At 44.1% G+C, this 27899-nt stretch overlaps 1 protein-coding gene across 2 annotated transcripts; it reads right to left on the bottom strand.

The window, feature by feature from the left end:
* Window positions 1–250: 250 nt before the first annotated feature.
* On the bottom strand, window positions 251–22262 carry LOC125345323 (prostaglandin reductase 1-like). Of its 2 annotated transcripts, none has more exons than XM_048337553.1 (10): window positions 22200–22262; window positions 19401–19517; window positions 17067–17112; window positions 16857–16913; window positions 14296–14463; window positions 9363–9480; window positions 8578–8733; window positions 5333–5441; window positions 2134–2252; window positions 251–1374 (listed from the first exon to the last, which is right to left on the bottom strand). In XM_048337553.1, exons 2-10 carry the CDS (start codon window positions 19504–19506, stop codon window positions 1264–1266), a joined length of 990 nt encoding a protein of 329 aa, XP_048193510.1. In that variant the 5' UTR covers window positions 19507–19517; window positions 22200–22262; the 3' UTR covers window positions 251–1263. The 2 variants fall into 2 exon arrangements, with proteins under 2 accessions (XP_048193510.1, XP_048193509.1); XM_048337552.1 differs by lacking the exon at window positions 22200–22262 and adding an exon at window positions 21874–21934 and having other exon boundaries at window positions 19401–19515.
* Between the last annotated feature and the right edge of the window lie 5637 nt (window positions 22263–27899).

Here is a 27899-nt window from a genome sequence, read left to right as displayed (position 1 = left end):
AGCCCCAGAAGCCATATTCTGCTTGGGCTCTAATTCCTTTCCCCAGGTGAAAACACACAATCCATGTGTCCCTACTCGGTCCTCCCGTGCCAGGCAGCTGGCTTCCCTGCACACCCCCCTTCCCTTACTCTGAGCCACAGAAGTTTCTCTACCCCAAACCCCAGCAGGCAGCAGAAACCGTTCTGTACAATCTCACATCTTTAGCTGGAAGAGTTTAGAAAGCCAAGACACAAAAAGTACTTTGACTTTTTAATTGTATTTGAGTATATGCATAAAATTCAGATTTCAAACAGTGCAAAAGATTATACAGTATAAAGATTTCTCTAATCCCAGTCCTTCCAGAAGTCTCCAGTAAACTTGACCCACACCCCAGCCCTCCGTTTTTCTTTGAAGGCAGTAATAGTCACTTTCCAGAGTTTTTTACAGATGCACCTTTTCCCTCATTAGTTCCTTGTGTTACAATTTTATGTAACCTCTCAATGTCTACGATGGCAGAACTGATCAGCCAAATGGACGTCATTCTGATACTAAATCTTCTTGTCCAAAAAGCATGGCACCTTTAAATTTTTAATTTACTAGTCATACAGTAGTCTCACTGTGTTTTTCCATATATGCATATAAGGTACTCTAATCAAATGCACCCTTTATTAGTCTTTCTTGCTTCTCTTCCCCTCCTTTCTAAACCATGGCAAGATATCTTCCTATATGTTTACACCTTTTATATTCCTTGGTAAGTGAAAGATTTAAATCATGAATATATGCATATATATTCCCAGTGTTATGTTTTTTAATTTTTGGCAGTGTTTGTCAATGAAAGATTCAGTCCTTGGTCTGTTACATTATTAGACTCAACTATAGCACAGCAGTATGGGCCCTTAGACCTCTGACGTCAGCCTGGTGTCAACATAAGTACTAGGGGCGATCTTCAGACTTCAATTTCACCCACTTTTGCAGGGTGTTAGCTAACACCCTCATTTTACTGATGAGAAATCAGAAATCCAAAGTCACAGGCAGATTTTTGGACTCAAAAACCGCTATTATTATTATTATTTTACCACCAAAAGGTAGAACCACAGAAGGTAGAGAGATGGCTGATTGTTGTTCATGAAATTTTCACACTCCATCACTAATCACAGCTCACTGGAGTGTATTTTAGGTAGATCAACCTCATTACAGTTGCTGGTTCTTAGATAATTTAGGCAGTACACATTTTTACCAAATAGTAAAGAGCTAATCATCCAGTGATGATTCCATGATTTTTCTTCATGGTTTCACTATTGTCTTCCCCAAATTTTCTCCTTTCATCATTCCCATGAATGCTGCTGGCATGCTTTCAAATCCTTCAATAAGGTATTCATGATACTGGATTTTACCCTGTATGGAATCAACAACAAATGTGTGGATTTTACACTTCGAATGACACTCTGTTCTCATCCCAGCCACAAGCTTATTGGGTATATTATGGGAACTCTGAAAATGGGAGATAGAGGCTTTGTTTCTTGTGAACTTAATTTGGGAACCATGTGCACCGGTAGCTCACACCTGTAATTCTAGCCACTCAGAAGGCTGAGATCTCGGTTCAAAGCCAGCCCAAGTAGAAAAGTCATGAGACTCTTATCTCCAGTTAAACACCAGAAAACCAGTGGAGCTGGGGCTCAAAGTGGTAGAAGATTAGCCTTCAGCAAAAGGGCTCAAGGACAGCACCCAGGCCCTGAGTTCAAGCCCCAATACATGGAAAAAAAAAAAAAGTTAATTTGGGTGGGCTGGGAATATGGCCTAGTGGTAGAGTGCTTGCCTCGCATACATGAAGCCCTGGGTTCGATTCCTTAGTACCACATAAACAGAAAAGGCCAGGGGTGATGCTGTGGCTCAAGTGGTAGAGTGCTAGCCTTGAGCAAAAGAAGCTCAGGAGCAGGCAGTGCCCAGGCCCTGAGTTCAAGCCTCAGGACTGGCAAAAAGAAGAAAAAGAAAAAGAAAAAGAAAAAAAAACTCTATAAAGAAACAAGAAGAGACAATGGCTCAGCAGACAGGGAGAAGGGGAATATACAGCACAGAGAGGGAGGCAGTGGTGCCCAATGGTCTGGGGTATCAACAGCCTGGTATATCATGGAAGGGGTGACCCAAACCCCTTACCTCTGAGACCCATTTCAGCAAGTCTTTCAGAGCTTTCTGGGCCATGTCCTCAGGCCAGCGGTTGTAGATGAACCCTTCCATGCGGAGCTGCTGGTAGATGATCTTCTCTGGAGGTGGGCCTGAAAGAGGAGGGGGTGTTTTGGTGACAAGGCCCGGGATGAGAACACAAGCCACACAAGTCACTGTCACTGTTTTCCTGGTGCCTCCCCTTTCTAATTTCTCCGCTCCTTCTTTCCTGATCCACGGGGCTGCTAGCTGTTACCATGCACTTTGTGTCAGGGAGAGTAACGGCCCTGAAAGACCTACCCAGAACCTGTGAATATCCTGACAGGGGGCAAAAAGGCTTTTGCAGTTGTGATTAAACTAGGAATCCTCAGGTGGGGAGATTCACGATGTATTACACAGGTGGTCTCGGGATAATCGTAAGCATCATAAGGTATAAAGAAAAGAGGGATCCAGAAAAGTTAAGAGTGAGGGGGAAAGTAAAAATAAGTGATGATGGAAGCAGGGAAAAGACAGCAAGAGTTATGATAGCCTCTAGAAGCTGGAAAGGAAACAGATTCTCCTCTAGTGATTCCAAGAAAAAAAACGCATCTGTTTTAGACACTCATTTTAGACTTTAACCTTCAGAACTATAAGAATAAATTTCCGTTAAGTACTAAGTTTGTGTCCATTTGTTACAGCAGCAATAGGAAACTAATACCCACCAAGAATCCTTACACAGACCAGACAGCCAAAGAACTCACACTCTGGAAGCAAGGCCAGAGTCAAGACCAGAAAAGCTAATGTAAGTGCTAGACTCTATTGTTAGCATCCTGGGTACATGGCATTCCTCAAGCCTAGTCCCTGCTCATCCAATAGAAGAAAATGACACTCTTAGGGAGGTTTGTCAGGAACCAGGAGAAACTTATGGCATTAAGTGACGCATCCCAGGGCTATGATGGTACTGCAGAAAGAATGCTTCTTCTGCAGACACACATTAACCATACTCCTTCATGAATCAAGAAATGGAAGAGGGTGAAATACCGTTATGGGCTTATTCACTCTGATGTGGATACTAGTTTCTTTTAATGACAGAAAAAATAAAAGCAAAGGTGACAGGAAAGTTGGTGGAAGTAATCACCTGCCTATGAGTTATCCTAAGAGTAAAATAAGTTACAATTTCTGGGGCCCAGAAGCAAGGCAGAATCCCATCTGATTAAAAGGAAATAGACCAGGCCAGTTATCAGCTCTAAGACCAAGCTGACTAGATGAGCTTCCCAAGACTAATTGCTAAAAAGACCAGATCAAGTTACTTATCCAAAATATTTGCCTGCCCCTAATTTGGGCTCTGGTTAAGAAAACACACCCTTCAGTTCTGTTTAGTTGGCAGGTGGATGGATGGTTTTCCACGATGCTAGGTTAGCATAAATAGGAAAAGTAGAAGCAATGAAAAAGTCCTAACCAGGCAATTACCAAGTGAATCTGGAATTTTCTTCCTGGAGATAAGTGTGTTGGATGTTTCATGGTCCAAAGGGGAACCTGCAAGCTGTCCTTTCTCTTTTTCTGCAAGCCTTCCTGTCTCTGTGCACTTGGGTTGCTAATGGCAGGGCTAGATTTCCTTCCTATTAAGCCTGTCACAGCATGAGGAAAGAGTTTACTATCGTTGCTCAGATGTAAGATGCAGACTGCAAGATTCCTTTTTGGGGCAGCACAGGTGAATCTATGAAATCTACAACAGCACAGGAGCGCCTGTGGAGGAAAATAATTCTATAGGAAGAACACAGAAGACTGGTCTTTTGAGTGTTGTTAATAGGATTTAAGGAACTGAGTTTTCTCACCCACTTACCTTCTTACCCCTAACATGAGGCCTGTACAAGATCTACCCTAAGACTGGGAACTTTTGGATCTCTGTTAGTGTGGAGGAGGAAGGGATGAAGTACCAAGCAAATGAACAAGTAGGAGATGGGAGGGACACTGGACACTGGAGGACTCAAACAGAGACATGGAATACATGGAGGGACAGTGCATGCCCCTTTCTCTTTTAGTGGAAATTACCAGCCCAGGCAGGCCAATGTGTCTTGCTGCTCCAAGAAGTTTCTGGCTAAGGCTGTGAAGGATATGGCAGCCTGCCCTTCCCTTCACCCATATCAAGTCACCTTCCACAACTCCTAGAAATCAATGTGTTCTGGTTTTTATTTAATTTGCCAGTCATGGGGCTTGAGCTCTAGGCCTGGATGCCATCTCGGGGCACCTTTTTGCTCAAGGCTGGCACTCTATCACTTGAGGCAATGCACTACTTCTGGCCTTTTCTGAGATGTATTGGAAATTAAGTGTCTCACAGACTTTCCTGCCTGGCTGGCTTCAAGCTGTGATCCTTAGAACTCAGCCTCCTAAGTAACTAGGATTATAGGTCTGAGCCACCAGTACCTGGCTACTGTGTTCTGTTTTTGAATCAAATCATGGCTACATCTACAATCTGATTACAACTTTGCAGGAAATAATAGATTAAAAAACAACTAAAACTTTTAATAATTCTGTTTTTTCCATATGTTGAGATTATTTTTCTTTATTTTATTTTATTTTTTTTGCCAGTCCTGGGTCTTGGACTCAGGGCCTGAGCACTGTCCCTGGCTGCTTTTTGCTCAAGGCTAGCACTCTGCCATCTGAGCCACAGCGCCACTTCTTGCCGTTTTCTATATATGTGGTGCTGGGGAATCGAACCCAGGGTACAAGGCATGCACTCTTGCCACCAGGCCATATTCCCAGCCCTGATTATTTTTCTGTATTGAAATCTAATGCAAGCCAATTTAGCACAAAACATATATAATTAAGTTTTTTTCTGTTTTGTTTTGTTTTTTCCTTCTTTCTGGTCCTGGAGCTTGAACTCAGGGCTTGGGCACTATCTGAGCTCTCTAACGCTTGAGCCTCAGTGCCATTTCCTGCTTTTCTGTATAGTTTATTGGAGATAAGAGTCTGATGGACTTTTCTGCCCAGAGGCTAGCTTCAAACCGTGATCCTCAGATCTCAGATCCTGAGTAGCTAGGATTATAAGCGTGAGCTACCAGTGCCTGGCTGTAATTATTTTTATTAGAAAGTAGTATCCATTGCATTTACCAAGAATATAAAGAAATCTGTCTAATATTTTGACAGCCACTGGCCTATCCCATATCTGTGCATCTTCCCTTTGCCCAGTCTTCCTACATCACTGAGTGGTTACCTGGCGGGGGTGCGCAAGTGCTATTATATGTAGAGATTGCCCCACAGATTGCAATTCTTCCAAATGTCTTCATCTGGGATATAACAGCGTTCGAAAACTCTCCACCCACCTAAACAGACAAGGAAACACATGCCTTAAGTAATCTAATACCTGACTTAGAGCATCAATACATCTTGATCATTATTTCACAATATGGTTTTAGTAACAACAAAGCTGCCAGGTGCTGGTGGCTCATGCCTGTAATCCTAGATCCTCAGGAGGCTGAGAGCTGAGGCTGTGGTTCAAAGCTAGCAGGGCAGAAGTTAGTGAGACTCTTACTTCCAATTTACCACCAAAACCCACTGGAAGTAGAGCTGTGGTTCCAGTAGGAGGACATTGACCGAAAAAAAAAATGTTCAGGGACAGTGTCTAGGCCCTGAGTTCAAGCCCCAGGACCAACACAAAACCAAAACCTGATTGAAGTAGCACAACAGTGCAGAAAATTGCAGTTAGAAAAAGACATCTTTAGCTCTAGGAACACATCTTACATAGCTTGTAAGTTTTAATATAGTCAATGTTAAAGTTCTTTGCTCAGCTGAGTAGTCTCAAAAGGCACAGGAAGAGCAAAGCTGGAGAAATCAGGTTGTCCAATTTCAAATTTTACTACAAAGTCAAATTAATCAAGACTGAGTGAAAATAGAAATATAGCGTAGAGAGTTCAAAATGGAATCCTTACATTTATGATCAATGAGTCTTTCTAAACTAATGCCAACACAATTTAATAGGGGAGCAAATAGCCCTCTCAACAAATGGTACAAAATCATTGGATATCCACAGGGCAAAGAATAGAACTAGACTTTTCTCATATGTACATACAAATTAATTTAACACAGAGTACAGAACTACAATTATGTCAGTCTCTTCAGTAGCTAGCTAGGGTCATAGCATGAGCCCCTGGCACTGGCCTATAAGAGTACACTTTGGTCACTCTGAGTAAGCCAAAGTGTCTTTAGACATAACACCCCCAATCCCAAGCCACAAAAGGAAAAAGAGATGGCCGTCCCGGTGGCTCACACCTGGAATCCTAGCTACTCAGGTGGCTGTGCTCTGAGGATTGCAGTTTGAAGCCAGCTCATGCAGAAAAGTGTGTGAGACTCTCATCTCCAATAATCCACTCAGAAAAAGCTGAAAGTGGCACTGTGACTCAAGTCTTGAGCACAAAGAGGCTCAGGGATAGCCCTGAGTTCAAGCCCCAAGACTGGCAGAGAGAGAGAGAGAGAGAGAGAGAGAGAGAGAGAGAGAGAGAGAGAGAGAGAGAGAGAGAGAGAGAGAGAGAGAGAGAGAGAAGAGAGAGAGAGAGAAACTCAAATTTATTAAAAGTAAAACACCTATGTTTTAAAGGACACAAAGATGAGTGAGTACAACTCACAGAAGAAAGTATCTGCAAATCATATACAACTAGTTTTTATTATTAATGGATTCCATATTTGTACTTTTAAAACCAAAACTCACCAAACATTCCAAGTTATTTGCAGGCACACACAGAGCATAACAGCTATTTTATAATCCTACAAATACTATAATCTGTGTAAGAAATAAATATACATCCATGTATGTATTTCTCCTAGGAGCAATGGTTCAGTGATCCTGGAGATTCTACTGAACATAACTAATATGGAAAATGAAAACCAAGTATACCTGATAAAGGATTTGTATCCAGACACAAAAAGAGCCCAGATATATTTGAAAAGTAGGCAAAGGATTTGGACATACATTTCTCTAATGAGAATACACAAATGTACGTGAAAAAAATCTTCAATTTCAGTATTTATAAGGAAATGCAAACCAAAACCACAATGAATACCACTCATGAACAATAAGAAGTGTTGGTGAGAATATGGAGAAATCATAACCCTCAAAGATCTTCTGGGGATAATGAAATCATCCTCAAAATTGACTGTGGTGATGGTTACATAATTTTAGATTTTCATGAAGTCAGATTTACTTCTTTTCTTGCTTGATGTTACATCTCAGAAGACTTTCCTTTACTCAGGGTCAACACTTACTCCTTTACTCCTTTTCCTTGTACTAAAAATGACTGAATTCTAGACTTTGGGTGGTTTTTGTAGTACTGGGGCCTGAACTCAGGGTCTGGGTGCCATCCCTGAGCTTTTGTGCTAAAGGCTACCACTTGAGCCATAGCTCCACTTTTTTTTTTTTTGGTAGCTAACTGGAAATAACAGTCTCATAGCCTTTCCTGCCCAGGCTGGCTTCAAACTGCAATCCTCAGCTCTCAGCCTCCTGAGTAGCTAATATTATAGGCTTGAGCCATCAGTGCCTGGGAATTTAATATTTTTCTTAAAATTTAAATTTGTTATTTCTTTGACCAGTATTAATTTCTTGAGATCTTATTGCTTGTCACTTGAATCCTATAGCTGTCATATATCTGTGGTATAAGCAACATTTTATTTCTAAAGTGTGTGTAAACCATCTCTTCATATTTTCAAGATGTAATTTTACATTTTTTAAAGTTTGGTCATAATTCTAGACGCATGTTTCTAATTCATGTACCTGCACATGTGACCTTTGTGAACCGAAATTTGCATGTATAATCTGTGTTTACTTGTAACTCTCTGGTTATATACTGCTTATATCTGTGGATTCAAGTTACTGAAGTGAATACCAATTAAAAAAAATCTAGGTCAAAAAAAATTAAATTTGTTATTTCTTCTTTGCAATGCTGGGTATTGAACTGGGCTTCGTGCATGTGCAGGCTAGGCAAGCAATCCACAACTGAGCTACATCTTCCACCCAGAATTCTATAATTTAAATGAACAAAATATGTAATATACAAATTATATCTCACAAATAATTTTCTAAAAATTCACATGTGCTGGGTACTGATGGCTCATGCTTATAATCCTAGCTACTCAAGGGGCTGAGTTTATAGGATTGTAGTGTAAAGTCAGCCTGGAGAGGAAAGTCTGTGAGATTCTTATCTCCATTAACCACCAGAAAACCAGAAGTGGTGCTGTGGCTCAAAGGGGTAGAGTGCTGTCCTTGAAGAAAAAACTGCTTAAGGACAGCACTCAGGCCCTGAATTCAAGTGCTATAACCACTACCATCACCACCACAAACAACAACAAAAACCCAAAAACTCATATGTACTTTCTTCATATATTCTAAATGGGAACTTCAGAAGTATAAAATGAAGTCCTTGACATAATGCTCTATTAATGCATCAGATAGATCCAGTTTGTACTTACATTATCAAAATAGCAATCGTACCCATCAGGAGAGGCTTTTTTCAAAGCTTGCTCCAAAGATTCTTCTGTCTTGTAGTTAAAAGCAGCATCAAATCCAAGCTTTTTCAGATAGGCAATTTTTTCATCAGAACCTGCGGATCCGACAACTTTGCACCCCTAAGTGAGGAGAGAAATAGAAGCAATTAATGAACCAGAAGGAGCATGGGTCAAGTTCTAGATGCATAGTATCTCCAAGGGCAGATTCCGCAAGAACAAACCTTACATCAGCCAACTGTTAATCACTGGGACAAAATACTTAACAGTAACAACTTAAGCAGCAGGTGCTGGTACCCCATGCCTGTAATCCTAGCTACTCAGGAAGCTGAGATCTGAGCATCACAGAAAAATCTGTGAGGCTTCTACATCTTACTAACCAGCAAAAAGTTGGAAGTGGAGCTGTGGCTCAAGTGGCAGAGTGCCAGTCTTGAGCAAAATGCTAAGGAACACTGCCTAGGCCCTGAGTTCAAGCTCAGGCACAAAGGTACAGTAACAAAAAGACATATGAAAGCGCTTACAACCTTACTACTCTACACGGAGGCCATTCTGCTCTATACCTGCAACAGCCTCAAATAACAATGTTCAGCTTATCTTCCCTACACTACTTTCTTCCCCCATTTCTCAGTCTTTCACCTCTGAATAACCTCCTCTAACAAGGCTGTCAGGTCCTGGAGGCCAGGGAGGTCCACTGTGTTTGTTCATTGGTTCATTTCCACCGCACACTGTGGGTCTCACAGGAAGACACTTACCTTGAGCTTGGCTATCTGCCCCACAACAGAGCCTACTGTGCCTGCTGCCGCGTTAACCATCACTGTTTCTCCACTCTTCGCACCACAGATTTCCAGTAGGCCAAAGTAGGCAGTTAGACTAAAGGAAGAAAATAAGCATTTATATTTGTTTGTTTTCCCTCTCCTTTCCTCTCTCTTTCACTCCATCCCTATTTAGCTAAGGCTTATCTATCTTACTATATCATCTATCTGTCCTTCCTATCTAGCTCAGGTTAGCCTTGAACTCAAGACCATCCTTCTGCTGCAGGCTCTTGAGTGCTGATACTACAGACAGGTGCTACCATACCTCTCTGTATTTATTTCTTTCTTGAACTCAGGGCCTGGACACTGTCCATGAGTTTTTCTGCTCAAGGCTAGCATTCTACCACCTTAAGCCACAGTACCACTTCTGGCTCTCCAACTGGAGATGAGTCTCACAGACTTTCCAGCCCAAGCCGGCTTTGAACTGTGATGCTTAAGATTTAAGTCTCCTGAGTAGCTAGGCCTGAGTCACCAGCACCTGGCTATATCTCTTATAAAAGCCTTGAAGGCCTTCTCCATAGCTCAGGGCCATGGATCCCAGTGAAAGATTTGAAGAAGAAGAAAAAAAAAACCCACAGGAAATGAGCATTTCCAGTCACCAGTGGCCCACTTTCTTCGCTATTCCCAGGTGAGAATAAAGATGTGCTCTTGGGAGAGGACAGAGTTGGCTGGAAAGGGTGCACTGTGTCCATGTCCAGATCAGGTCCCCCTGGTACGAGAAGATGGACTTCGCTTTCAACACTGAGGATCTACATGGAGAGCTTGTGCCATCTCTATGTAAGTCCTAGGGAGATGGTGAGCATCATGGAGAAGGTGTCCATGTTATCCCAGTCCTTACCCACAGAATAGATGCAGTGCTTTGATATGTCCAGATATGAGTGGTCAGAGAGAGCGTACTAAGGTGCCAGACTTTGAAGTCAGGCCCCACCACGTGAACCCCATTTTAGAATCGAACCCCGAGCCAATCGGATTTGTACCTGTGTTCTAATCTTGCTTGCACAGCTGATTGTTGTAACCTTGTTCTTTGCCTTTATAAGCCCTGTGTAATCACAGCTCGGGGCTTCCTCCTAACCTCCGCTGTGTCGGTGGGTAGGACGAGGCCCGAGTTGGCAGCTCGTTAAATAAAGCCTTGCCTTGCTTTTGCATTTCGGAGTGTCTGAATCTCGGTGGTCTTCTTGGGGGTGGTCTTGCAACTTGGCACAACATTTGGGGTTTCGTCCGGGATAGCCCCAGAGACCCCGAGATCCCAGACTCCGAAGGTAAGAAAACAGCGCTGTTCATTTGTCTTGTCCTGTAATTTGTCTGTTTGTCTGTTTTGCTTTTGCTTATACTTGTAGGGCGCGAGTCAGTTTGGTTTTTGGCCAGAACTGACCAGGAGGGCCTCCTAAACGAGACTCAACCCGCCCACCTTGTACTTGGGTCTGCTCCTTCTGCTTATCTGGCAGGAGGTTGTGGGCCAACTTGGGTCCACTCCTCCCGTACCCTGGCAGGAGGTTGTGGGCCAACTTGGGAGATCTCCAACTCATAACTCGGGTCCACTCCTTCTGCACCCTTGCAGGAGGTTGTGGGCCAACTCGGGTCCACTCCTTCTGCACCCTTGCAGGAGGTTGTGGGCCAACTCGGGTCCACTCCTTCTTACAGGAGGTTGTGGGCCAACTCGGGTCCATTCCTTCTGCACCCTTGTAGGAGGTTGTGGCCCAGCTTGGGAGATCTCCAACTCGTAGCTTTTCTTAGGCCTGTGTGTTTTCCTCCTTTTGTATTAATTGTTTTGTTTTTGTAGCCTTTTGGAAGAAATTTGGAAGTAAAATTGTCCTAAATAATTATTGCAAAGTGAGAAAAGGAGAATTATGGCTACCAAAATGTTTAATTGCCATTCCAGCTTCTTTGTAGGTTTTTTTGTAACAGTTTCCAGCAGGCCCACAGAGAAGCACAGGTGATTCCTACAAGTTTGTCAAGATCTAATACTGACCCTTAATAAGTTCCAGGTAAGAGAGCATGCTTAAAAACTACTTCTGTGTGGACCACCTTGTTGCTTATAATTGGAGTAAAGTGGCCCCTTATAAGACTCATTGATCTGAATCTGCCGTTCGAAGCCAGCCCGGGCAAAGAAAGGTCCCTGTGAGAGACTTGTCTCTAATCAGCCAGCAGAGTGCTGGGAACAGAGTGGTGTGGAGCTCAAAAGTGGTACGGTGCTAGTCTTGAGCTGGAGAGCTGAGGGACAGCACTCAGGCCCTGAGTCCAAGTGGAAAGTCACTCCTCCTGGGACAAAAGTGATGGAGCATCCAGAGGCAGTAAGCCACTGCTTGGATGGCAGAGATGGTGTCAGATCCTAGAGTCACTACTGTTGGCCTTTCAAAAGTTAAAGCTGGGAAGTCCTAGAAGAATAGTTCGTAAGCATGCCTTTCCAATGCCCATGTCTGTCTACTGGGCAGGAAGTTGCCAGTCATCTGTGATAGTGGTTAGTAAGGGTAAGTTTGTCAAATGAGAGGATAGATTAAAATCTCACCCCCATTTACTCAAAGCCCTGACTGGCCGTAAGAATTTTAAGCTGATACATCTGTTTAGGAAAGAAAGATTGTAGACCTGAGATTGTGTTGTGTCCTTATTGAGATCTGTTAAAGGCCTGTCAGCTTGCCAATGCCCCCAATCAACAGATTAACCACGGTGGAAGGGACCCTAGACGGCATCGCCACTTGGGTTCATTGCTTCCACGCCAGGCCAGCTGACCCCTTTGCCCTGGATGACAACTACCGTGATGGAACATGGGAGGTCTCCAAGCACCCAACTCAGCTGCTTTGCCTTCGCCTCAAGAAAGTTAGACTGAGACTAAGGTTATAGGTTCCTGGCTAGGTAAGGTCTACGCCCCTGAGTCAGCCTGAAGAAGTTACAGAAGATGGATGATCTTCACCCATCAGCCCCCCTTTAAAATCAAGGGACCAGAGATGTTTTTGGGAAGATGAGGCAGGATAAACTAGAGGTATGCAAAACAGAGGTACAGAGACTATTCTTATAAGAAATGGTGACAGGCCCTTTGGTTACTACATTGGGCCCTACTGGCCCATGCCTTACCTCTATATCAACCCCTAGACATGCAAGCCATTGAAATGGACAGAATGGAGCCATGATTGGCTCCCAAAGTACCAAAAAGAAAAAGGGGGAAATGAGGTGCCAGACTTTGAAGTCAGGCCCCACCACGTGAACCCCATTTTAGAATCGAACCCCGAGCCAATCGGATTTGTACCTGTGTTCTAATCTTGCTTGCACAGCTGATTGTTGTAACCTTGTTCTTTGCCTTTATAAGCCCTGTGTAATCACAGCTCGGGGCTTCCTCCTAACCTCCGCTGTGTCGGTGGGTAGGACGAGGCCCGAGTTGGCAGCTCGTTAAATAAAGCCTTGCCTTGCTTTTGCATTTCGGAGTGTCTGAATCTCGGTGGTCTTCTTGGGGGTGGTCTTGCAACTTGGCACAACAGTACCACAGAGGAATGGAGGGACTATGGAAATTTCCTTATGTTAGCTTAAGTGAGATGCTAATGCTAGTTTGCAGGGAAAGGGTCATGGAGTATACGAAGATACAGAATAGGCAGTACTACTAGGAACTTGGTGACCCACATGTAATCTCAGTTGGACAGAAAATTGGAAAGGGCTGGGAAGGAAAAGTTATACTCACACAGATCAACATCAAGAATGTTCTAACATATTCACCTTCTATTAGGCCTTGGGACTTTGGCTCAATGATAGAAGAAAAAGGACATCCTGAGTTTTCACTCCAAATTAACATGAGAAATCACTGCACCAGACTGAAGTTTTCTTTTTACTATACCATCCAAAATGAGGGATTGAAATAAAAATGAAGTTCAAACACAAAAAATTTCAAGTTCAGATTTCATCCTCATGAGTGGCTAGGTTTATAAGGCATAAGCCACCAGTGCCAGGCCCTATCGCCATTCTCAAAATGATGTGAGACTGAATTTGATTGTCCCTTGTCCTGGTGTTTTTCAAAAAAACGGGTACAGCATCACTACTTCAGAATTCCATGAATGTTCATCAAAAATGTAGAGTATGAAGTCCAACTCCTTTTATAGTCTACAGCACAAGTCCTAACATTTTTGTTTGTTTGTTTTGCCAGTCCTGGGCCTTGGACTCAGGGCCTGAGCACTGTCCCTGGCTTCTTTTTGCTCAAGGCTAGCACTCTGCCACTTGAGCCACAGAGCCACTTCTGGCCGTTTTCTATATATGTGGTGCTGGGGAATCAAACCCAGGGCTTCATGTATACGAGGCAAGCACTCTTGCCACTAGGCCATATTCCCAGCCCCCTAACATTTTTTTTTTAAAGAAGGGATCTTCCTATAGGTCCACGTTGGTCTGCTCCATCACACTTTGCCTCAAACCCAAAGCAATGGAGTCAGCAGACCATAAGCTAAGAAGACTTGAGTGAAAATAAACCTTTTTCCTTTTTAAACTGTTTCTCTCAGGTATTTGTCTGAGTGATGAGAAACTATACAACATATAGGTGAGATCACATGGTATTGTCTTTCTCTGCCTGAATTACTCCACTTAATGCCTTCCAGTTTACCTACATTGTCGTTAACAATTCTTCCTTTCTAAAAGCTCTATCGCATACATATACATATGTATATATACACATATGTACATATATATTCCTATTGTGTATATGATGTAAATAATATAGTTGTAACCACCCTTTCTTTATCCATCGATCCACTGATGAACTCCACGTTGATGTTCTTCCCTTCTTAGTCCTACCATCTTCTCTTAGACCCATAATGCCTCCAGTCTCTTCTTGACCAAGTTCCAAACCATTTTGGAAAACCAGGACGTGAGGTATTTAAACAAATGTATCTAAGAAACTCACCCTGGCATGCCCACTGTGCCCAGAGCCAAAGACAGTGGTAATGTATCTGGCCACTCTGTAGGCAGTTTTTGCAATTTTTTCCCATCAGAAATGGAGTGCGTTGTCCAGCCGGACCAAGTCAGGACAATCGTTCCTGTTGGAAAGGCTGAGTTTTTGCTTTCCACAACTCTGAAAGATAAAGCACATTAAGATCTGTGACTCACAGGGCACTAGTGGCTCATGCCTGCAATCCTAGCTACTTAGGAAGCTACAATCTGAGGACTGAAGTTCAAAGCCAGCCCATGCAGGAAAGTCCATGAGGCTCTTAGCTCCAATTAACCACCAGAAAACTGTAAGTACAGCTTTGGCTCAAAGTAGTAGAGTGCTGGCCTTGAGCAAATGACAGCGCCCAGACCTCACAATTGACAAAAAGGAAAAGGAAAAAAAAAAAAAAAAAAAAAAAAGACCTGTGACTCTTCTTCCCTTGTGTTGGGAGTCAGGATGCTGTATGGCACTTGATTTTAAAGCCCATGGATGATGCTCTGTCCCATCTCCCCATCCCAAGTGCTATCTAAGAACACTCTCAAAGGCCCTCACACCCTCACCCTTTCTCCCCCTCCTATCATTCTTTACTATTTTTTCTCCCTGCCCACTACCAAAATAACATATTTATTCCAAAAAATTTAAAATATATAAAATAAAATAATCAGGCTGGGAGTTTAACTCTTTCCTAGACTTAAAAGCCCTAGGTTCAAACCTCAGCACTGTAAAAAATATTTTTAAGTCAACTAGTATAACAAAAATAAAATAAAATAAAATGATCATTTATAATATTAGAGCACAAAGATAACTACTAATACTTTGGTGTATTTTATGGCCATCTTAGCATTTAAAAATGTATATTGTGTCTCCTTGATGGAAACAATGCTTTATAATTTTGTTTTTCTCTTAACATTATACTAAACTATACAATTAATTCTTTTTTCCATGTTAGTAAAAATCCTTCTATAACTATAGAGCTTTAAAAACTTCAAACAGGGGCTGGGAATATGGCCTAGTGGCAGAGTGCTTGCCTCATGTACATGAAACCCTGGGTTCAATTCCTCAGCACCACATTTATAGAAAAGGCCAGAAGTGGCACTGTGGCTCAAGTGGCAGCGTGCTAGTTTTGACCAAAAAGAAACCAGGGACAGTGCTCAGGCCCTGAGTTCAAGCCCCAGGACTGGCAAAAAAAAAAAAAAAGCCTCTGAAATCCCAATAAAAATCAAAATAGGATTGGAATCAATAGTATTATAATAGTCACTTAGACTTAAACAGCACTCTTATTTCAACATAAATACTAAATGACTAAACTTATTTTATTTTTTTTTGAGACAAGGTCTTACGATGTAGGCCAGGCTGGCCTGGCATTCATGATCCGCCTGCCTTAGCCCCCACCCCCAACCAGGGGCTGGGACTAAAGGTGGACATCCATCAGCACTGGAAAATGTTAATCTATGTTTGGACACTGGAGAAAGATCACTAAAGACTCAAATATTCTCTATCCTTAACATACAAGGAAATCAAATCTGGAAAGGCATAAGGGAAGAGGTTGAAAGACCTAAACCTAATTGACCAGAAAATTGATTGTTAACTTACAGAAAGGTCAACAGTCTATTCATCTTAGAATGCCGAATATGATTGCCAACAGTGGGCATAGATGAAAAGAAGCAGGTGCTTTTGTTCTGGTGAGAGGAACAGGTACTCATATCATCTTGTTTTTGTTGGTGGTGATGGTGGGGATTCAACTTAGGGCTTCATACTTGCTCAGTAGCTTTACCACTTGAGCTACACCCCTAGCTTTCCTTTCTTTGGGAGGTGGGAGTGGGGGGGGGCTTTCTTTACTTTTACTTACTCCCATTTTTGCATGGGGCAGGATGGATCATCATAACCATTCTATTTATACTTCCCATTTAACCAGAATGGCTGCTATTGGTTGAGATGGAATTTTATGAAATTTCTGCAAGCCCTATACCATGATTTCTACCTCCCAAGTAGCTGGGATTATAAACATAAGATACTTTGTCAGGCGTGTGTGTGTGTGTGTGTGTGTGTGTGTGTGTGTGTGTGTGTGTGTGTGCGCACACCATGCATGTACTGGTAGGGAAGTTTGAACTCAGGGCCTGGGTTCTTTAGCTTTTTCCTCAAGACTAGTACTTGAGCCACTTGAGCTATAGCCCCACTAGTGGCCTTTTGGTGAATGATAGGAAATAAGACACTTTCCTACCAGGGCTGGCTTCAAACCACAATCTTCATATCTCAGTTTCCTGAGTAGCTAGGATTACAGGTCTAAGCCATGAGTCCCTTGAAGTTGTTTCTCTCAGGTATTGGCCACAATATCATGAGTCTGACTAACCCACCATCTCTCCTCCTTCCCTTTCAATTGATCAGGAAGTGGAGCAGGATTTCCCAGTGACCTCCACGATTAAACAGTGTGTGGACGTCCAAGCTAAAGGACTTGTAGAGGCAATGGACAGAGACGGAATCCAGCAGGAAGTGAAGGGGCCCACGTTTTATGTCTCGGTATCAATGTAAATGATTACCTGGCTACCTGCTGTCCCATCATCATGTCACCCTCCTTCAATCTTTTGGCCGCCACTCTGAAAAAAAAAATCCATTCTTAGTATTAAGATCCTCTTGGAAAAGCTGTCTTAGTTCTACAAGTTCAGTTGGCTATTTGAGAAGGTGGGTTTCAGAACTTCTACTTAAGGGTATAACACAGGGCACAGGAACTTTTAGGAGGGACATAATACCTCATGTAAGGATCCACGGAGAGGAACAATGCTTCAAGCAGGACCTCTGCAAAATAAAGCATTCCGTGAGCAATTAGAAACTCCAGCCCCACCCCCACCCCCACCCACAGGGCACCTAGAACTTTGTGCATGCTAGACAATCAGTCTGCTACTAAACTACTCCCCACCACCCCCCTATCGTTTTATGGAAGGGACAGGAAGAAGACAAGAAGGGCTCTCAGGAGGCAGGATAAGATGGCGGATATGCTAGCCTTGAGAGAAAAAGCTAAGAGACTGTGCCAAGGCCCTGAGTTTAAGCCAGATTAAATATCACAATAAAACTCCCTCACACTGTACAATTAATATATGCTAAAAAAAAACAAAAGGAAGAGAAAAAGAGAGACATGTGCCAATGACTCATGCCTGTAACCCTCGCTACTCAAGAGGCTGAGACCTGAAAGACTGCAGTTCAAAGTCAGCCAGGTCAGAAGAGTCTGAAAGACTAGCTCCACCCAATTAGCAAAATGCTGGACTGGAGATGTGGCTCAGTGGTAGACTCCTAGCCATGAGCAAGAAAACCCCAACACTCAATCGAAGCCCTGTGTGTCAAGAATGAGTACCAGCCTGAGAAAGAGACAGAGAAAGAGGAAGAGGGAGGGAGAGGAAGAGAAAGAGAAGCCCTCACATTTGTCCCAACCCAGTTAATGATGATGATGATGATAATAACAACAATGTCACTTACACTGCTTTATATGATTTACTTCATTTGCTATTGTCAGCCATTGTTTCTGATGTTTTGAAGTTTTAAGGCTAAGTTACTGGTCGGGACCACATTTTGTAGCCACCTTGCCACAGTACCCTCCATGGGCTCTCCTTACCAACTCCAGTTATAGGACAAACAAGCATGCGCTTTGCTTTAGTGAGCCTCATGCATATGTTTTCCGGAAATTTGATCCCATGTCCAGGCCATTACAATATAAATGAGATTGCTAACTCTGCCACGTTAATTGACTGTATCTTTTCTGGAAAGCTCGCCTGACTACAAACACCCCTTCTAGACACTCTGATAGTCTTAGCTGTATGCATGTGCCAGCAGCGCTTACCCTAGTGGATTAGCAGGGAAGCAAGAACCTCCTCCCTACTGCCTGCTCAAAGCCAGGGAGGCAGTGCTCCTAAGCATGGATTTAATGACTGAAGAATGCGGAGGGATCTTCTGTGTGACACTGAGACCTGGCAGAGGGCAGAATGCCACCTTCCATGGGGTACTGGTGCCTCCCATCAAGAAATCCCTTTGCAGGGCTGGGGATATAGCCTAGTGGCAAGAGTGCCTGCCTCGGATACACGAGGCCCTAGGTTCGATTCCCCAGCACCACATATACAGAAAACGGCCAGAAGCAGCGCTGTGGCTCAAGTGGCAGAGTGCTAGCCTTGAGCGGGAAGAAGCCAGGGACAGTGCTCAGGCCCTGAGTCCAAGGCCCAGGACTGGCCAAAAAAAAAGAAATCCCTTTGCAGAGGATGAGGAGGTAGCTCAGTGGTGGAGGAAGCATTTGACTGGCATGCTCTGGGTTTAACCTCAGAGAGGTAGAGTGTGTGTGTGTGTGTGTGTGTGTGTGTGTGTGTGTGTGTGTGTGTGTGCGCATGCCATTCCTGAGACTTGAACTCAGGGCCTGGGCACTGTCTCTAAGCTTTTTTGCCAAAGGCTAGTGCTCTACTACTTGGACCACAGCTTTTTGAGGGGCAGTTAATTAGAGATAGGAGTCTTCTGGACTTTCCTATCTGGGTTGGCTTTGAACTGTGTTCCTCAGATCTCAGCTGAGTAAATAGGATTATAGGGGTGAGTACCGGCAACAGGCTTTTTTTTTGGGGGGGGGGGGTGATACCAAAAGGCTTTCTACTCTACTAGCTGAGCTATACCCCCAATCCTTTTTTGTGTTAGCTGTTTTGGCGATAGGGCCATGCATTTACAAGGTGGCCTGGACCAAAATCCTCTTATTTACACTTCCCCTGCATAGCTGGGATGACAAGCATGAGCCACCATATCCAGCTCTTGGTTGAGATGGGATCTCTTGAACTTTCTGCCCAGGCTGGCCATGAACTGTCACCCTCTGAATCTTAAGCTCCAGAGTATCTGGGATTACAAATATAAGCCAACACACCTGGAGCAAGCCTATTGTAAAATAACCGTTTAGCCCAGATAAGACCTACATAAATAATCACCAAACTGCCAACCCTCAGAATTGTGAACTAATAATAAATACTTGCTGGACAAGGCCATCAGATTTGGGGTAATCTGTTGAACAACAAAGGTTAAATGAAATAGCCTTCTTCAACTCAGAACTCCTCAGTGTGACTGACCTCCATTTTTTAAGGGTGGGAGCTCAGTAGTCTTCAGCTCAAAGTTACTATCTTTAGGGTGACCTTGGAAGTGCTTCTTCAGCGTCCAGCTCTTAGCCTGCACCATCTTGAGTGCCTAGAACACAGCAGACATGTGAGTGAACACGCAGAGGCCAGATGCCACAGCTCCTGACCCTGCACTGAGCCCAGAGAACACAACACTGCTACAGTATCATTTAACACCTACCATATCCATTGTTATTAGTATTCATTAATTATATAAAGAGATTTCATTGTGATTTCACAAACCCATATATATATACACAAAACCAAAACATCATATATGCCACATATATGATGTTTTGATTATACATTTTTTATTTTGATTATATGATTTCACATATGTACACAAAAACCCAAACATCATATATGTCTTGATTATATATATATATATTTGATTTTGATTATATATGATGCTTTGATTTTGTTTGCCCTTCCAATATCCACCCTTCTCTCTCCTCGTCCACTTCCTCTTCTGGACTAGTACCCTGACTTTCATTCCAACATACACACACATTCCACATATGAGAAAATGTGATATTTGTCTTTGTAGGTCTAGCTTATTTCACTCAATCTGATGATCACCAGTTTCAGACTATTTTCCTCCAAATGCCATGATTTTGTTCTTTATGGCTAATTAATTTTTTTCCCAGTCCTAGGGCTTGAACTCTGTGCCTGGGCACTGTCCCTGGCTCCTTTTGCTCAAGGTTAGCACTCTACAGCCACAGCACCACTTCTGGCTTTTTTTTGTGATTAATTGGAGATAAGAGTCTCATGGACTTTCCTGCTGGGCTGGTCGAACTGCAATCCTCAGATCTCAGCCTTCTGAGAGGCAAGGAGTACAGACATGAGCCACCGGCACTGGGATTATTCACTATATTCGCAGTGCTGTGTTAATTAAGCATTTCCTATGTGTAATTTCACTTTATCCCCATAACTTTCCCATTACTACATTTTCCTTATCCATTCATCCACTGAAGAACATCTGTGTTGATTCCATAACCTGGCTGTTATTCATAGTGCCACAGTAAGCATAGTTGTATGGATACCTTTTTGTATGTTGACAGAGATAGACTATATGGTAGTTCTACTTTTAGCATTATGAGGGAACCTCTGTACTTATTTCCATTAGACTAACTTACTTTCCCACCAATAGTGTACAGGGGTTCCTTTCCCCTCCCCCATCCTCACAAGCACCCTTTATTGTTTGTACTCCATGACAGCCATTTCGACTAAGGAGAGATAGAATCTCAAGGCCATTTTGATTTGCATTTCCCTGATGGCTGGAGATGTTGAACATTTTTTCTCATGTGATTACTGGCCACTGAGAATTCTCTGTCCAGTTCATTTCCTTATTTACTGGTTGTCTTTTGGGTGTTAATTTTTGAGTCCCCTATATGTTCTGGATATTAATTCTCAGTTGAACAGCTGGCAAAAATATTCTCTCACTCTGAGGTTCTGTCTTTTCCATTTGGTGATTGTTTCATTTGCTCCAATCCCACCTGTCAATTCTTCCTATTATTTCCTGAGCTATTTTGCAAAGTTGGAGCCAGGAGGTTACGGTCCATGCCTGAATCTTAAAGTATTTTCCCATAGTGACTTCAGAGTTTTAGGTCTTGCCTGGAAGTCAACTACACTGATCTAGAACAGCCTGTGCTTCAGATGCTGAGCCAAGCACTTCATATGTATGATTTCACTTGATTCCCAGAACTTTCCTAAACCATAGGCTTTTTTTTTTTTTTTTGCCAGTCCTGGGCCTTGGACTCAGGGCCTGAGCACTGTCCCTGGCTTCTTTTTTTTTTTTTTTTTTTTTTGGCCAGTCCTGGGCCTTGGACTCAGGGCCTGAGCACTGTCCCTGGCTTCTTCCCGCTCAAGGCTAGCACTCTGCCACTTGAGCCACAGCGCCGCTTCTGGCCGTTTTCTGTATATGTGGTGCTGGGGAATCGAACCTAGGGCCTCGTGTATCCGAGGCAGGCACTCTTGCCACTAGGCCATATCCCCAGCCCCCTGGCTTCTTTTTGCTCAAGGCTAGCACTCTGCCACTTGAGCCACAGCGCCACTTCTGGCCATTTTCTGTTTATGTGGTGCTGGGGAATCGAACCCAGGGCCTCATGTATACGAGGCAAGCTCTCTTGCCACTAGGCCATATCCCCAGCCCCATCATTGCTAATATATAGATGAGAAACAGGTGTGAAGAAGACACCCCCACCACCACCACACCCAACACACACCAAGGCAAGGGAAAACGTAACCCAGCACAGAAGTGCTTCCTAAGCACCACTAGACTAGACTTTCTCTAGAGCACTGAACGGGACGTGCAAATCTTCCCAGTTTCTCGCCTCTCGTGAAGTAGATCCTCAGAAAAAGTCAAAACACAGAGAACCAAAGGAAAGCCTGGACGCCGCCTTCTCCCGCGGAAAGACCAGCCATCCACCTTGAAGCGGCCGCAGGAACGCCCGACGGCCACTGGGTGGCGCCGCCGCTCCAGCTCTTCGGCGGGAGCGAACCCTCGGGTTTGGGAGACAGGACCGCCCCGCGGCGGCGGGCGAGCCGCGTGGAGAGGTGGCCCGGGGTGCACGGACGCCCCGCCGCCGCTCGCCCGCACGGGGAGGCGGCCGTCGGAGGTTTGCTCAGTACACAACTCGCGTTTTTATATAGACTGCCAGCGGTGACGGCAGCGCATAAATTCTCAAAACATATGCTCGTGGGATCCCTGGTGACCTTTGACCGACAACACCCCCCGCCCGGCCCAGCGAATCAGCGGCCCAGCTCCACTCGCGAGCCTGTCAGGTGGAAGAGTTCACGCGAGTTGGTCTGCTTTCCCGCCGGGGCCGCAGGGCGGGCAGGTCCGGGAGCGTCCCATCCACCCGAGAGCGGGCCCGGGGTGCCCCGTCCAGGCCCTCCCCGGGACCGGCGCGTCCCCAGCCAGCAGCTCCGCACCCCCCCCCCCCCCAGCACCGGAACGGGAACGGCGGGGACCCGAGTACCGAGCGCTGCCGGCCCGCCTCAGCGGCGGCTACTTACGTCCGGGACGCTGATCTAGCCGCGTGGAGGTGCGCGGCCCCGCGCCCGGACTCGGGTTTCTAGTGGGCGGGAGGGGCGGGGCTTCCCGGGCGGAGCTGGGGGCGGAGCTGGGGGGGGCGAGGAGTCGCCGCGGGGCTAGCGTGCGCTCGCGTGTGTGTGTGTGTGTGTGTGTGTGTGTGTTTGTTTGTGTGTCTGCGCGCTGAAGAACAGCTAAAAACATCCCTATTGAACATAAAGACCGGAGGCGTGGCTCAGGTGACAGACACCATTCTCCCCCCAACCTGGAGCCAGAAGATGCGGAGCAAGAACACCAAACAAGAATGCATGGCTTTGACACACACACACACACATACACACATACACACATACACAAATAAAATGAATCTAGTGCTTGGATTAATACACACACACTTATTGAAGACCTACATGAGAAAATATATGCCAGGCTTTTAGATATTAAAGGAGCTAATAAAGTTTCAAGTGTGAGTAGACTTTGCAAAATAAAAATTATAGGCCCTTTTAAAGGTCCGGGTTGGCCTCAAGCCTGCCACTGACTTAACTCGAAATGGGAAGTCTAGAGACGCTTTGGCCATCAAGGGCTTGACATCAGGCTCAGTGTGGAGAGCTGGACTAGAATGTGCATGGCCCTGGGTTTGGTCCCTTGCACCATTAAAAAAAAAAAAGATTTATATAATCTGACAGAAATGTGCCATGTCACAACTGTTGACATACTCACCCCTATTTTAGGTTGACAGCCTTCATCTGGGGTCATCCACAAACCAGGCCCAGCCACAGTCACCCATTCCCACCCCAAATGCGTGTACCCCCTAGGCCCAACCGCATCAACAATATGCTGACAATATGCTGCTGCATGGTCGAGATGCCCTATCTCCGTCCCGTGGCTATTTCTAATGCCCAGCTGTAAGATGTATTGTCCTGGCTAGGTGCCAGATATAGGATATTTTCCTTGGCTACAAATCAGCTATAGAATGTACTGCTTTGGCTATCTGATATCTCCAGTGTCAGGCTGTGACTACAAAAGATTTCCTGCTCCCAGCCCCTTCTCCTGCCTTCAGCCCCTGGATACTATATAACTACCCCCCTGCCTGACAGCAGGCTGCTACTCTCTATCCTGGGTGAGCTAGCCTGTCAGTTTCTGCTGACATTAAAATACTTTCTTCTACATGACAGTGTGTCCGCGTGGTTTCTGAGCTGGTGCTTACACCAAGTTTTTCCTTCCATGCCACAACGCAAACTCCAGCTATCCTGAGGCAGAAAGAAGCCCTGTGGCAGCAGCATGAGCCATTAGATGAGTGGACAGGAGGAGGAGAGGAGACTGAATGGGGAGTCCAGCATGAGAGAGTGACAGCAGAGACACTTGGAGGATCTGTGTGTCTAAAGTAACATGACCCTGTGACCTTCCCTAAATTACCTTCCTCACCGGTATTGGGAGGTAGAAAAATGTAGGCCTTGGAAAGAACTAACTAGATTGCCAGTCACAATCCTGCTTCTGACAAGCTTGTCTAAGCTATTTTACTGCTCAGTTTCCCCGAGGCTCCAACAAAGGTAATACTGCAGTGACTCGTATTTCCTGGTTATTTGGAGGGCTCCACGAGGGCTGCCTCTCCCCTGTGCAGGGGAAGCAATCATCCTCCAACCAGTGTCCACGCCAACTAACGGGATCTTGGAGGTGCAAGAACGACAACACAGATGTTTTCTAACGGTTTCCCAAAGCTCTCACCAGCGCAGGGAAGCAGAGTTGTAAGTAAGAGAAACCCCAACCAAACACCCTATTCAAATTTTTTTCTTTGCCTAAACACATCTGTATTATTTGATGTGAAACATTCTCTTGTTGTGTGATTTTGTTGCCTTTAAATGAAATGTTCCCTCAGGTAACTGAGTCAGAGCTCACTGAGAGCTAAGGTCAGAAGACTCGAGTGAGGTGGGGTTATTTTTGCTTTGTTTTGTTTTCCCTGAGAGTAAAGCAAAGGAAATCAAGTCTTGAACCTTTGTTCCATATTTTAACTGGATGCGTGGTTTTGAACCTTTGTTCCATAGTATAACTCTATGTGTGGTTTTGAACCTTTGTTCCATATTATAACTCTATGTTATGTTATCAGCCATGACTTAGCTTGATTACCATGACTTAGCATTAAATGCAATGATTAAGGCTGAGTCATGATGTTGGTTGTTGTAAGCCACAACCCAGAAACCACAGGGACAGGACCCACAGTCATGTAGAAGAAAGAGGCATTCATGTAACAGCCTGCTTTTTTTTTGGGGGGGGGGGAGGGATAGTTATATAGTATCAAGGAGGCTGAAGGCAGGAGAAGGGGCTGGGAGCAGGAAATCTTTTGTAGTCACAGCCTGACACTGGAGATATCAGACAGCTGAAGCAGTACATTCTATAGCTGATTTGTAGCCAAGGAAAATACTCCATATCTGGCATGTAGCCAGGACAATACACTCTATGGCTGGTACATAGCCAGGGAAAACATCATATATCTGGCACGTAGCCAAGACAATACATCTTGCAGCTGGGCACTAGAGATAGCCATGGGACTGAGATAGGGCATCTCGACCGTGCAGCAGCATGTTGTTGATGCTGTTGGGGCTGGGGGTACGTGCATTTGGGGTGGGAATGGGCAACTGTGGCTGGGCCTGGTTTGTGGATGACCCAGGAAGAAGGCTGTCAACCCAAAATAGGAGTGAAAATGCTAATTCTTGGAACACCTTTTTTTTTCCTTCTTTTTTTGTGTTGGTCCTGAGGCTTGAACTCAGGTCCTGGACCCTATCCCTGAGCTTTTGTGCTCTAGGCTAACACTACTTACTTCCAGCTCTTTGCTGGATAATTGGTAATGAGAGTCTTACAGACTTTTCTGCCAGGAATGGCTTCAATGTTTCTCAGATCTCAGCCTCCTAAGTAGTTGGATCATGGGTATGAGCCACCAGTGCCTGGCTTGGAACACCCTTTTTTTTTTTTTTTTAAATAAAAGGAAGCAAGAAAGTATGTGAAGTAATGTTTGAAAAATATCATGAGGTTAAACATAAATATGGTCATGTAAAAAAGATCCATATGGAGCCTTAAAGAAGATTCCATTGGCCAAACTAAGATAATTTAAATATCAGCACAAATAAACTGTTGAAACTGGCGGTGACCAAGGACAAGACAATAATGGGCACCAGACCACAGCATTGAGGCTTGGGGCACCAGGGGCCTGAAGTTTTCTGCCAGTTTCAAGTGCCCTGAGTCCATTTTACAAGGTATTTTTTGAGTAGAGTACAGGGGCATACATGCAGAAAGTGAGGTCACAATTTCCTTGAAATCCTAAGCACCAGTAAAGTGGTATAGTCTTAATCGATTTCTGTGGATTCACAGCACCAATCATGTGGCATATTCTTTTTTTTTTTGCCAGTCCTGGGGCTTGAACTCAGGGCCTGGGCATTGTCATTGAGCTCTTTTTGGCCAAGGCTAGCACTCTACCATTTGAGCCACAGTGCCACTTCTGGCTTTTTTTCCCCTGTGTATATGGTACCTAGGAATCGAATCCAGGGCTTTGTGCATGCTAGGCAAGCACAGTTCCATTAAGCCACATCCCAAGTCCCCATGTGGCATATTCTTACTCAAGTGATAACTTCTTTTTTTTTTTTGTTTTTTGTTTTTTGCCAGTCCTGGGCCTTGAACTCGGGGCCTGAGCACTATCCCTGGCTTCTTTTTTGCTCAAAGCTAGCACTCTGCCACTTGAGCCACAGCACCACTTCTAGCCATTTTCTATATATGTGGGTGTAAGCAGTAAGCAACTTACAGTTAGCATAGGTTTTTGTTTATCCTCAAGTTTCCAGAAAGTTTTGTGTGGAATTAGCCTACACCCATGAGAGAAATCTGATTTTCCTTCAAGCTAGGGATGGGTGACCCTTTCAGCAAACTATCATTGTTCCAAGAGTTCATGTTGGGAGAAGGCATTTCATTCTACCAATCCTTTTGGACCTAACAGCTTGGCTTTTGGGGGGCTCCCACAACCCCCCTTTTCTATTATTTCAACATCATTTTCATTTCTGTTTGAGAGCATATGCTGGATGGTAGAAGATAAACGTTGAAATAGGCAATGACTTGCTCAACTCCTTTTTGAGCTGCTCTAGCTTCTGAATCTTCTGAGAATTGTCATTTACACTAAAGCAGCACAATCCTTCAAATTGTTTGCATCCTAAACAGTTTTTCAACAGAAAATAACCTATGGCAGCTCAGTTTTGTAAAATTCCCATTCCTAATGCCTTCATTTCCTGATTTCTTCCAAAATCATAGCTATTGGCCTAGGAGCCTCCTCTCTCATAGCTTAGCATGCTCCTTTACTAGGCAGGCAGTAAATAATCAGCCTCCATCCCATCCCCCCTTACCTTGAGATGGCATTCCTTTGGGGAAGGTACAACCATCTAAAGCAGCAAGATCCCCTTAGAGTGACCTTCAAGTCTGGGCAGCTGCAGGACTGCCATTTGGGCAGAAGCCATAAGTCCTAGCCTGCCATGATTAAGCCTCTAGTCCACATATCCACACCAGGGTCTCCGCCTCCTATCCCTCATAGGTTATATAAGTTACCCCAAACAATAGTTGGCACTTCTCTCTTGTGAGAAAGGGTCTTGCTGGTCCCTTTGTTTTCGTGCCTGGATGCCTGCATGGTTTTCTGGCAAAGTTTAATTTACTCTAACAATAAGCATAAACACTCATGATGGACTATAAATTCAAGGTTGAGAATTAATTCATTCTCTAAAATCTCATCTTCTTGCTCACTAATTTCATTCCTAATATGACCCCCCGCAAAAGATAACCAAGAAACAAAGACGTTATAAAAGGCTGGAGTTGACAGAAGGACACAGGAGGATTCTATTGTTGACATTATCTTTAAAGTTCTAGGTGAATTTCCTGTGGCATACCCCTACATGGTTATTGTATATGATTTTGGTATACTGGATATTGTATGTATGCCTACCTGACCTAGGGAAGGGAAAGTAAAATGAGGGTGTAAGAATCACAAGAAATGTACTCACTGCCTTATTATGTAACTGTACCCCCTTTGCATAACACCTTGTCAATAAAATTTAATAAAAAAAAAAAAAAAGGCTGGAGTTTATTTGAACTGACCGGCTGGGGCTAACTCAACTTGGGAGTAAGCAGCCCCAATCCCAAGTTACAGGGGTTTTATAAAGGAAAAACAAAAACAAAAACAAAAAAACAACAAAAGTGTAAGCAAGAACATTTACAGGAGCTAAAATTTGCAATTAGCCTTATCTTAGTGAAGAAGAGGTATGTTCATATCCTGCCTTTGAGAAGCTTGTGCAGCTGCAAACCACTAATCATTGTGAAGGCCATATCCTGCATTTGTATGGCTGCCAGCTATCCATCACTGCAAGGATGGACTTCAGGCAGGCTAGGGTTAAGGG

The sequence above is a fragment of the Perognathus longimembris genome, unplaced genomic scaffold, assembly GCF_023159225.1.
Source record: "Perognathus longimembris pacificus isolate PPM17 unplaced genomic scaffold, ASM2315922v1 HiC_scaffold_5501, whole genome shotgun sequence".
NCBI classification, from domain to species: Eukaryota; Metazoa; Chordata; class Mammalia; order Rodentia; family Heteromyidae; genus Perognathus; species Perognathus longimembris.
Note: the sequence above shows the minus strand (reverse complement) of the source record. Positions and strands in the feature narration are given on the sequence as shown.